Source organism: Lolium rigidum, chromosome 6 (genome assembly GCF_022539505.1).
Source record: "Lolium rigidum isolate FL_2022 chromosome 6, APGP_CSIRO_Lrig_0.1, whole genome shotgun sequence".
NCBI classification, from domain to species: Eukaryota; Viridiplantae; Streptophyta; class Magnoliopsida; order Poales; family Poaceae; genus Lolium; species Lolium rigidum.
The window spans coordinates 97,632,189-97,644,890 of NC_061513.1; the positions used below are offsets into that span (position 1 = coordinate 97,632,189).

Here is a 12,702-nt window from a genome sequence, read left to right on the forward strand (position 1 = left end):
AGGTGGAGCTCGCCGTGCGCGCGGGCACGCGTCGTCGCACGCGCGCGGCAGCGGCCTTCGCACGACGCCGTTGGAGCTGGCCGCCCCACGTCGCCGCGGAGCCGCGCACGGCCGCAGCTTCGCCCGGCCGCGCCCTCGCCCGGACGCCGCCGCTCGCGCCGCCCCGTGCCCCGCCCAGCCTCGCGGCGCACCTCGTCGCGCGCCGGGGCAGCCCCCGCCCCCGCCTCGCCGTGCTTCCTCTTGGCGCGCCCGCGGACAAGTCGGGGGCGCCCACGGCGGCCAATGGCGTCGTCTAGGGCGTCGGGGACGTGCGGCGCACGGAGCGCGCGCCCGCGGCGGCGAACGGGCGCGCGAGCCACGCCGCCGCAACTCCCCACGCCGCGCGCCGCGCGGCTACGCCCACGCCGCCGCGCTCGCCACGCCGCCCCCACGCCGCCCCCACGCCGGCCGCCGCCGTGCCGCGCGTGCGCGAGGCGCCGAGCTCGCCGTCGCCGCGCGTGCGAGTGGAGCTCGTCCCGGCCGTGCTCGTCGTGTTGTGCGCCGGCGCCGAGCTCGCCGGGGACAGCCGCCGGCGCCGGCCAGCAGCGGCGCGACACATGGCGAAGCGGGCCGAGCGCCCGGCCCGGGCGTGAACAGCACGCAACTTCCACCGCGCCCAGCCGCGCGTCCATGACCTCGCACCTCGCTCGCGCGCGCTCCGCCGCGAGCTCCCGCACGGCCACCGCGTCTCCTCCAGCCGCGACTAAACCGCGTACACCTAGGTGTCCGAGTGTGCCGGTGGCGGTGGTGTGGCGCGGCTTGGCGGCCACCGGCGGAGCAGTTCCCGACTGGACAACTAGTACTAGTAGGGAAGAAGAGAATGGGTCGCAATCAGCGTTGGGAAATCACATGGGTCATGACTGTCCGCAGGACATCCGCACGTCTCCGGGGTGTCCGGCTGGCTACCCAAACGGATAAAATATACGTCCGTTTGGGTCGCACGGTTGGAGATGCCCTTAGAGCAAGAGCAATAAGAGAGCCGGCTGCTGGCTCTATAGCCATGCCATGTCAGCTAAAGTCATCCAAACGCCTGCGCCGTACAATGGTTAGCTATTAGGTTGGCTTTAGGTTGTTTTTAATAAGAAAATAAACTGCATCTGTATATCAGCTGTTGTGATCCAATGCAGGCTGTATCTATGTAGCCATTTCGACCAACATGCATATAAACCAGCCACGCTAGTTATACTGTCGACATGTGCTTCTGCACACTAAAAATCAAACACGAAATTGTACAGTTAAAAACTCATCTGAGATTTCAGTGATGGTAGCAATAATTCATGGGCCATTATCTGAAGATGGATCCTACCTTTTTTATTGGCAAACAGTGACAATTGTACTAGATAAGAACTCATCTGAGATGATATGCCAGAGAATTATCTGAAGAAGAAACAAGGGGAACATGTACCATGCTTGCAGATCGGATTCGTCAATACTCTCAGCCATATACCAAGGGTAGAGCCACCTGCGGGAGGTGCCCAGCAAGGGCCTTGAGCTGAAGAAAAAGGCGACGCCAGGATGGGATGAGGCAGCGACAGGAGTAGCTGAGGCACTGGCTGCAGGACGAGCTGAGGCGTCGGCGGCGGGACGGGATGAGAAGTCGGCGGAGGGACCTCAAGAGGCGCCGGCGCACGCGTTCTTTTGGACTGCTGACCCATCACCATGATGCGGTGCCGCCTCGTGAGTTCTTGGTATGGGATTTTGGCAATTTGGGGATCGATTTGGAGCAGCAGTTGTCGGGTTCATGAGTGGTGATTTAGGGGCGATTTAGAGTCTTCTCCAATTTAGCACGGAAGAAGCAATTTGGGGAGAGGGAAGGGGGGATTTGGCGCGCGGCAATGGAGTGGGAAGGGCGGGAGGTGAGGAAGATGTACAGGATCGCAAGCGCCGGAGCTAGCGCTCGCATCGGGCTGCAAGCGGGCTGTTGTTCTTCGTTTTTTGTGCTGTAGCCGGGCGACTCACGGAGCGCCCGCTCCCTTCTCTTTCCTCTCTTCTCTCCCCTCCAGCTAAGATTTATCTGACGTGGAACTCCTTATAGCCTGCTGAGTAGGCTCTATTGTACATGCTCTTATAGAACCTATAGAAAATGTATCGGTCACGAAAAATTAGATTAGATGAAACTAAAAGTTAATTGGATGGAATCAAAGTTCCATGCCAATCACCGTAAAAGACCTCATATACGTGGCTATGCAGTATGGTCAGAATCAAAGATGCTCAGTAGTTGTTTTGCTATTGCAAACCTTGAAATCAAATATCTCTTGTTCGGTTTGTGCAAATGGTGTGTCTTAAGATTAAAAATCATTAGTTATTTCATGCGTTCAGTCAAAGAACATCTGAATCATGTCCTTATACTGCGTACACGTTAATAATCAAAATCAAGAATTACTGTGCTAAAGTTTCTGTCAATGTGCAATTTTTTTTTAGAAAAAGCAAAAAGCCTTTGCGTTTATTTTCATTGAAAATGAGAGGTTTTGTTTTTTACAAGCCTCATAAGAGGTCAAGGTTCCAAAAAAATACAGATTAGTGGACATCCCAGGTTGCCGGCAGGAGGACGCGCAGGTCTGGCCCTCCAGCTCGTGCCAACGTTGACATGATAGATTTAATTTCTTGTAAAAGCAAAGTTCAATTTTATTTACATGTGTAAAATAATCTATACAAACCACTAATTAATACTATTACCACTAGTGTTTTGTTTGTACTTGAGATTATATCTGGTCTAAACTGTAAGAGCTAGTGCAAATAATACCACTTTTGTAGTATTACGTGCCGATGTGGTATTATTGTGAATGTCTGATAACTTTACAGGGAGCGGTGAACACTACGCCATGGGAGTTGCACCCGGATGGGCTGGGATACATGATAGTTGATGCTGCAACCAGAATGATGAAGGAAAATGAGAGTGAGATGATGGTTACCAAGAATAAGCCAAACTGGGGGATAGTTTGCAGTCCCAAACTTGTCAGTCAATATTGCGGTTCAACCAATTTCCTGTGGAAAATCGTAAAAAAAAATATAGGAACATCAGACATGATCGATCTAATTGTTTTATTGTTTGGTAACATGAATTGAATTGGACACATTAATTTGACCTTGCTTCTGTTCATTCTTTAGGTCCAATTCCTGGTGCAGCCATGGGTGTACAGGAATGTTGGGTATGCAGTGGAAAATTGCAGTATGGTAAGCTTGGAGTGCTAACACTGATTCAGCTAAGGATAAATGTATGCATGACTGGAAGAGGGAGTTAGGGCATCTCCAACGGGGCGACCCATCCCGCGCCCGCGCGTCCGGATGGGTCCAGCCGGACAAAAATGCGGCCCAACGCGGGGACGCACCGCAAAAGCGGATGGCCGCGGCGTCCGGAACGACGCAGTTTGCGTGGCCGCGGATGACACGCGGCGTCTTCGCGTGTCCGCCTGGTCCGCGTGGCTGACCCACATGTCGGTGCCCCAGTCCTATTAAATGTGGACTGGGGAGGGGGACTGTCCCTATCCAGTCCCCACTCTCCACTCCGGCCGCACGCGCGAGCTCGAAGCTTCCGCGCCGCCATGGCCCCGAAGCGTGAGTTCGCGCCGTCCGCCAACGACCACGAGGCCGGCAGCAGCCGGCCAGTCGCGCCGCCGGCGTTCTCCATGGGGCCGTCGGCGACGCCCAGACGCGACCGGATCTACGTCACCGTAGCGGTGGCGCAGATGTTCTGGGACGCCGGCGTCCCAATGCCGTGGGGGGACGTGCACCTCCCCCACGGCTGGCACCTAAGCCCAGATCGGGTTCCGGTGCCGCCCATCCCGGCGTCCGGCCGCGCCCGCGTCGCGGAGATCCGGAGGCGCCGCGCGCAGCTGCCGGCGGATCTCCAGGAGGACCCCGCGTACGGTGACGCAAGTCCCAACTGGGACTTGTGGTTCGAGGTGGAGCACGATGCGCGCCGGCGCACGTGCTTCACGTCGGCGACGTCGCGGCCTCGCGCGCAGCCGCGAACACCTGCAAGGCGGGCAGGCCGCCGCCCCGGCGGCCTGTACATCGACGAGCCCCAGCCCCATCCCCAGCAGCAGCCCCTGCCGCAGGCCCAGCAGCAGGAGGACGAGGACGACCCGGAGCTGCAGGCGGCGCTTGCGGCGTCCCGCGAGCAGTGCGACCTCGATGAGCTGGCCAAATGGCCGCACCTCGCCGAGACGCTACGCGCCTCCGCCCTGGCGGAGAAGGCTAGGAAGGCCCAGGAGAACGCCCAGGCGGAGGCGTGGGCCTTCCTAGAGATGGCGCGCCGGCAGGAGGAGGACACGCGCCAGGCGACGCTCCGGGAGGAGGAGTAGCGCCGTGCCGCGCTCCTGGCGGAGGAGGAGCGCCGGGCCGCGCTCCGGGCGGAGGAGGAGGAGCAGCTCCGCAAGGAGTCCGCGCGGAGGGCACGACTGCGCAGGCCGGCGAGCCCGCCGAACCCGCACTCCGCCTGGGAAAGAACGCAGTGGTCGCCCTCGCCGGAGTCCCCGCCGCCCTCCGCGTTTCGAGCCGGAACAGCGCTTCGCCGCCGGGGGGCGTCGTCGTCATCGACGCCGCCGACGACGAGTACTACTGGGGGTAGTACTGCCGGCGGTCACCGCGTGCTCGCAAACCCTGGCTAGGGTTTACTTTTTTTTTTAGTTTAAAGCCCATATAGGGCTTTCTTTTGTGTAAAAATTGCCCAAAATAGGGCTAAGTTTAATTGCCAACTAGTTTAAATTTATTTTTTATTGTTTTCCTTTTTCATTTTGATTTTTGTTTTATTTATTACATATGCGCTGCGTTTGCGCGTTGGGCGCAGCTTGCGACCCAAACGGACACGCGGACGCGGGCCGCTCTCCGCGTGTCCGCTCGGCCACCCAAACGGCCCAAAACGGACGGCCCAGTGCGTCCATTTGGGTCGCGCTGTTGGAGATATCCTTACTGAATGGTTGTTGCTGTTTGTTTCAGATTTTCGTGCCCCTGAAAAAAGAAGATGCATGGAGCATGTATGCTCTGTACATGTAGAGGAAGATACTGAATGTGCTTGACCCGGTTCTCACAAACAAAGATGAAGATGTATACGGGGAGTGATGTTTTGGCACATGGGAGCGTATGCTTCCTTTATTTTGAAATACATGTTACACACATTTTAAAATGTTAAAAAAATTGAAACAAAAATTTCGCACGTACATATTCATGTGCTACGCGCTCACAAAGTCGTTTCATGAAAAACCGACATGTCATGTGACGTGTGTAAAAAAGACAAAATTCGGTGCTGAAACAAAGACTTGTCACAAGATAAATTTTCTCTTTTTCGCTTAGACTACAAAAAATAACATTTTTTCGTGAAACTTGACGAATACACATATATTATGGAGACGTACATGTAGATATTTTTGTCAAAAAATTTTAACACTTGGAAATATGTTTTTATGGTAGAGGGATCATACGCATCCGGGAACCGAATTGAGTTTCTGATGTATACGCAGCAAAACATGGCGACAGTGCCCGCCATGTCCTGGAAGGCATCGCGGCCATTCGAAGAGCTATGGAGGACGGATGAGTCATTGACTATGACAAGTGGGATATCTCCTACAATTTATTGATAGATCCACCTTGCGGCAGGCAGTTTAGCAGAAAAAAATATACAAATCTCCATTTGCTATACTGTGGCTATGAACAAAAGTTTCAAAATGCATGAGTACACTAACTGAACTTTAAAAAACGGGCTTTGCATGATGATTATGAGCTCCAGCCTCAGTTTGATGTACTGTACGAAGATGAATGTAGGTTGATTAAAGCATTATGTGCAATTCGTACTAACATCACTATCGGATTGTAATCTCAAGCGGTTGCTTCCCTGATAAGGGCTACTGAAAAAACTACTCTGTATTAATGCAAGACTTGGTTGTGTTAAAAATGTGTTTGTGCATATCATCGGCAAGACATGGCAAATGAACTGAACAATGCTACACGAACACGTCGTGTACGGAGGTTAAATAGGCAATGGCCAACACAACTCCAACTTAGGACTGTCTGGGTCGGTGTTGTCAACGATCTGCCAGGCTCATGCTCAACGGTCTGATGGCCCATGCTAACGGTTTGATGGCACAGGAAATGAGCTGGGCCATCACCTGTCAACGGTCCGCAGAGTTCTCAGCAGCTCATTAAACACGGGCCTGGAGTTTGTGTATGTACCTGTGCCAAAGTCTATACTACAGACAATACGAACTGCTAAAAAAGAGATTACACACAATACAACAGCTGGACACAACCATGACACATATCACGAATAAAGACGGACTATTGAGATACGGAGCTACGTGTAGCTCGGCCTCCATATGGAATTTCGATATTGTATTGTAGTTCTTAGAGGAAAGCAAATAAAACTATTATGGTTCAGCATCACAAGATCTTGAGCCGTTCTTATAATTCCTTGCTCCTCTGCAATATGGAGAACCTTCTCAGGAAATCAAATATTTCTATTGCTTGCATTGGTTTCTTTTTCCTAGACATAAGTGTTTCATATCTTACTTTGTCCAATATGACCCAAGATAAATATATTTATATTGCGGTGTATATTGTTTTGCTCAAAACAAATGGCATAATTTTCTTTGGTGATTTTATTCTACATGCAACATTTGTGCCCTCTAGAAAGAGACATTCTAAGCCTAACAGAAGGGGCAATGTTTACGAAAATAACTCATCATTTTCAGTGCCGCATGTTCTGCTGTTGGTCCATGTGTTGCGTTAATAATACCTATAAGTGTTTGCACTGATTTTTGGAGCATGTAAATGTGGCCCTAGTCTACAAGTATGTAGTATTATGCAAACAAAGATATGAACTGGCAACCTAAATGCGTGCTACCACACCGGCCATGCTATGACAAAATGAATAGAAGGCAGCGCGGCGAAGCGAGCTTCTTCGTCTAGTTCTATTTCAAGTCAATGCACAGCCAGCATCAACTGACCCAGTTGTTATGCATATAGCGCCGCTTCTATTTCTTCCTCGAGTTTTGATGATTCATCAGAAAAAGTGACAACATAATCAGTGAAACTAGTGATATAGTGTTGCTTCTAAAAAAAAACTCACGAGAGTTATCATGTTTGGTCGCCTCCTTTATAAAATTTTCGCCATTGCTAGGGTCAATAAGTTTGAGCATCAATTTCCGGGATCCCATGTTTGATTTATCTTCCATCTAGAAATTTAAGCTTTGTTTTGGACTTTTCATGTCATGCGTGTGGTAATCGACTAGCCGTCTCTCTCGCATAGTCCCATGTGTTCCGCGTGGTGGTGACATGCATTACGTCTACAAAGTGATTTGTATTACTAATAATTACCATCAGGTCAGCGGTCAGCCAACAGGCTGGAGTTTCTTGGCCTGGACCCTGGAGTACAAGACTTGGAGTGTCTTGACAAACGTTTGTCCCTGTCGAGGCCCAGGGAGCGTCAACGGTTGGCACGCGAGGTGGCTTTCAGAGCGCGGGGAAAACGTACCCTCAATAACACATTCAACGTTTCTCAAAAAAAAAAAAAAATAACACATTCAACGCATCCACCTAAAAACGTTTTTCAGCTTAGACCGTATGGCTCGGTGTTTATGCACCCATTATGAAAAATTACATAGAATATAAATTTAAATATTAGAAAAATGTGGAAAAAATCTGCATGTACAGCTAGACGTTTTATGCTGGCACACAAAGTATCACGAGAATAAAACATTTTTGTAACATGACTATAAAACACAAAAAATATCTCGTCAGTAGTCAGAATTGGAGCATAATTTTTTTCCTTCTTTTACGCAAGCCACAGAAAAGTTATTCTTACCTGAATCTTTATGTACGAACATAAAATGTTCGGACGCAGCCGTGAAATTTATCTTCATTGATAGTTAGGAATGTGCTTATGCAGCTAAGAGAGAAAATGGATTTCCGTTTCATTACATGCATATAAACATTACCAAATCATCGCTCATCGATATAATTAACGTGTACACATACCTAAGTATAGACGGGTCCCCCGCAAAAAAAAAAGTATAGACGGGTCTATAACTAAAACATATCTACACGTATTTCAAAATAGGGGTAGTACATTGTAGAAAAAAATTCCATATACCACCAGGAAAACTTTTGACTCTTTTGTGCCACAACACCCTATGTGCACCAGAAAATTTAGTAATTTCAAATAAAGTTAAAAAAATAGTTTTTTAGGAGTTAAACATGATGAAGTATTGTACTCGTATAAAATTATTTGAATCTCTATGTAGCACAGACGTGGCAAATTTGGCATTGTATACCCCGCGTCTCCCAATTGATGTACGTGTATATAAACACTACCAGATCATCAATACAATTCATCTCTCTCTCTCCTCTAAGTCTCTAACACTGTCTCTCCGGCCGCTTCACCTGTTCAGAAAAAACCACAAGCATATGGAGAAGGTGACATGCTGCTGCCTCCGGAATGGAGCACCGTCCCGAAGTTACTTCAAGCCCTCACTACCCTACACCATTACGCGATCCACATCGCCACCACTGCCACCGTGCAGGCGTTCTATCTTCATGTTCCGCTGCATCCTGAACAACCCCAAGAAAGCCACCGGGAACAGTGTCGTCGACGTCACCGCCGGCCGCAACACGAGGCCGCGAGGTGGATTCAGCTTCGACTTCGAGCAGTACATGTCTGCCAACGGCAAGGCTGTGAACGAAGCGCTGGACCGCGCCTTGCCTGTTTGCCAGCCCGAGCGCCTCAACGAGTCCATGCGCTACTCCGTCCTCGCTGGCGGCAAGCGTGTGCGCCCCATCCTCGCCATCGCCGCGTGCGAGCTCGTCGGCGGCTCCGCGGCCGCGGCCACCCCCGTCGCCTGCGCCGTGGAGATGGTCCACACCATGTCGCTCATCCACGACGACATGCCGTGCATGGACGACGACGCCCTTCGCCGCGGCCGCCCGGCCAACCACGTCGCCTTCGGCGAGGACACCGCGCTGCTCTCGGGCGACGCGCTCCTCGCTCTGGCGTTTGGGCACCTTGCCCGCGGCTGCGCGGACCTGGGTGTTGTCCCCGCGGAGCGCGCGCTTCGGGCCGTGGCCGAGCTCGGGAACGCCGCGGGTGCCGGGGGCGTGGCCGCCGGACAGGTCGCCGACAAGGCGTCCGAGGGCAAGCCCGTGAGCCTCGCCATGCTGGAGTATATCCACCTACATAAAACCGCGCGGCTCATCGAGGCCGCAGCCGTGTGCGGCGCCATTGTTGGTGGAGGTACGGACGGCCAGATTGAGAGTGTCCGGCGGTACGCGCGCTCCGTCGGCCTCCTCTTCCAGGTGGTGGACGACGTGCTGGACGTGACGCGCACGTCGGAGCAGCTCGGGAAGACGGCGGGTAAGGACCAGGCAGCCGACAAGGCCACGTACCCGAAGCTTCTGGGCGTCGAGCAGGCGCAGGCCTACATGGCCGAGCTCCTGGCGATGGCCGAGGCGGAGCTCCAGGGGTTCGACGCCGAGCGCGCCGCGCCGCTACACCATCTGGCAAGGTTCATTGCCTACAGGCAGAACTGATGACAAGGTCGTCGTGTAGTCTCGACGTACATACACGTTTTGTAATCATGTTTCGTAAAATTGCTGTTCTTCTTTGGTTTTCCCTACTTCTTCCTTAATCGGTTTCGAAGTTTGTAATGTATTAGAGATGTTATGAGTTGCAGTCTCATCTCCCATTGATTGAAATGACAAATGTTTCGTAATCATGTTCCTACTGCATGCTAGCTAGTACTTGAGTTTCTGATATCGATCATGATCAGACTTGTTTCATCTGAACTTTGCTCGCTGAGCTCAAAAAAAAAAAAATGCTCGCTGCTGCTAGCTGACGTGTTGCATCATGACGAAGAACTGTCCAGTTATAATACTGATGCACAGCTGTAGACACGTAATGAAAAAGTCCAAAATAAACCTTAAATTTGTAGGCGTTAGCTAAATTAAACCCTAAACTTTGAATCCCGGTAATCCATACTCTGAATCCCGGTCTATTTTCAACCCTAGATCTGTTTAAACTGGAATTTTGCTATCGTGGCTATTGACCCCTAAAAAATAGATAAAGTCCAAGTTAACTGAGATAATTAGCTACTCCGTGATATACAGGGCCCACCTGTCATAATCATCTTCATCCTCTTCTCACTTCAATCCTCTCCCACCATCGCGTCATCCCAATCGAGCGCAGCGGCGTGGTCAGCCATTTCTAGCGGAGAACATGGCAAAGTCCCCTGCTCCCTCCGCAACTCTGGGCGGACTTCGACATGTCTCTCTCGTCCCCTGCACCCGTGCCATCGGCCACATCGTGGTCAGCCACCTCCCCGGGCGAGGAAGCTTGCCCTCTGCCGCCAGGGATCGGCGAAACTTGTCCTCGACTGGCAAGTGCTCGACCCGCTCTCCCTCGGTAGTATGACTCAAGGGGCTTGGCGAGCAGGCACATTGCATCTCCGCCACCATTGCCGTGCATGCAAGATCTAGCGCAACTCGCCTCGTGGAATCGATTTCGCGCCATCAACCTTCCCGGACGCGGCTAGCCTCGGGGATGTCGCCTCCGTCATCGGTCGGCCTCGCCGTGCCGCCTACCACCGGCGGCGAGCAGCCTCTAGTGGACTGGACAGAGGTAGAGAAGGCAGAGTCGTCGGAAAAAAAAATACCGGTTTTGTATTGATTAAATTCCTGACCGGTGGGTCTGTATCATCAATGAGACAAGCATGTTATCCCGGTTTTATTAGTTGCTTTCCCGGTGTGCCAAGCATACATAAGGTTCAAAATAGACCGGAATTCGAGAGTTCAGTGTACCGATTAGCGGGATTCAAAGTTTAGGGTATGATTTAGCTAACACCTATGACTTTAAGGTTTATTTTGGACTTTTTCCGACACGTAAGTTGCACATTTGTGATGTTGACAGGTAGTGTTGTTTGCCGAAATCTATATCTATACCTACTTTAATAATAAAGAGAGAAGCGTTTCCGTGGTTTGGTCCGGCAGTTTACGCTTTCGTCCGTCGTAGTTTACGCCTTCGTCCATCGCAACAAGGGTCGCACCAAGGGTTGTACCAATCAAATCAACCTAATAATAAAGAGAGAAGCGTTTCCGTGGTTTGATCCGGCAGTTTACGCTTTCATCCGTCGTAGTTTACGTCTTCGTCCATCGCAACAAGGGTCGCACCAAGGGTTGTACCAATCAAATCAAACTCGAATCGGACTCTACTCCCGGGACATCGAATACGGTAGGCATGGCCTAGTGGCCTACACCACCATCGAGAAAACAACTCCAGGATGTACACGTTTCCTACACGTGAGATGGAACTGGCGACGTGAGATAAAAGGAAACCAAATCATAGTCAAACCGGCGACCAACGCAAGCTAGAGAAACGGAAAGGATTGACTAACCTGGCGTCGTTTTCGGTCTGGTCTCCCGGCCTTGCTAAAAAATACTCATCATATATACAGAAGCTCAATTAATGTATGTGTCAACCTAGCGAGACCCAACCCAAATCAATCAACTATCATGAAGGGTTTCTTTGGTCGAGGATCAAAGGTCCACGAAAAGATGTCGCATTTATTTTTAGTTCTGTGCTGAATGCAAAATTCAACCTTTATGTTTCTTCAAAGTTGAGGCAAACCTCTTACTAGATGGATGAGGGACAGCTAGATGAACAATCGACAAACTGTAAAATCAAGAGTACTTTTACGTATGCATGGTATACTAAATTTTTTAAGCTTCTCTTCCCGGTGCAACGCACGGGTATTTTTCCTAGTCAAATCAAATGGGATTTCAAAACCATATTTGGTCAATAGCTAAGCTAGCACGTCGTCATCTGCATCTGCACGTACAAGAGGTAAAATTAAGCGGAGAATCACACAAGTCACTACTCACTAGTCCATCATCGTTATTTTCTGACTAGTTCAGAGCTGACGCCAGACGCGCAAGGGGTAGTAAATTAACCAAGCATACGCGCTCCTTGTTGGACTTTAGATCGTTGGCAACTCAGCACTGGCTACCATTTTGAGTCCGGCCGTGTTTTTTCAAGGGATTAATCGTAATTAATTACTGGTACTAGTTGAGATGAGATACAAAATGATAGAACAAAATCCGGAATTTTTCCCACCTCCTCCGCGCCGATGTGTTCGGCTTCTTTTGTTTTTTGTTTTGTTTTGGCGACTAGGAACTTTCAACGCCTTGGTTCTCGCTCTTTTTTAACACAACTTCTACATAATCAATGAATTTAGCAGCTCTCGTGTTGACATTCAGAAAAAAAATCAAATGGGAAGCGGAGAATCACAGCAAGTCACTACTCACTAGTCCATCATCGTTATTTTCTGACTAGTTCAGAGCTGACGCCAGACGCGCAAGGGGTAGTAAATTAACTAAGCATACGCACTCCTTGTTGGACTTCAGATCGTTGGCAACTCATAGCATCTTCACCAGTGTCCCCCAAAGCGTCCCCAAAGCAATTTAAAGCGCGTTAGAACCAAAAAACCGTTTCAGCCACGTCCTCCAAAGCCTATTTTTGTCTGGCACCTTGATACGGTGTCCGGCGCTCCGAGCCCGTCCCCGTCCCACAGGGGACGCTCCGGGCACGCCGGACACAACGAAAAGCGAGGCAAATCGATGCGGGCCCGACGCGTCAGCGGCTCGAAAATCTAAAACCCCGTCGCCTACCTTTGGTCAAGC

At 50.8% G+C, this 12,702-nt stretch overlaps 1 protein-coding gene across 1 annotated transcript; it reads left to right on the forward strand.

Moving 5' to 3' along the window:
• The first annotated feature begins 8,568 nt into the window (after positions 1–8,568).
• LOC124663005 (geranylgeranyl pyrophosphate synthase, chloroplastic-like) lies at positions 8,569–9,558 on the forward strand. The gene has a single exon (XM_047200771.1). It carries the CDS (start codon positions 8,569–8,571, stop codon positions 9,556–9,558), a length of 990 nt encoding a protein of 329 aa, XP_047056727.1.
• The last annotated feature ends 3,144 nt before the right edge of the window (positions 9,559–12,702 follow it).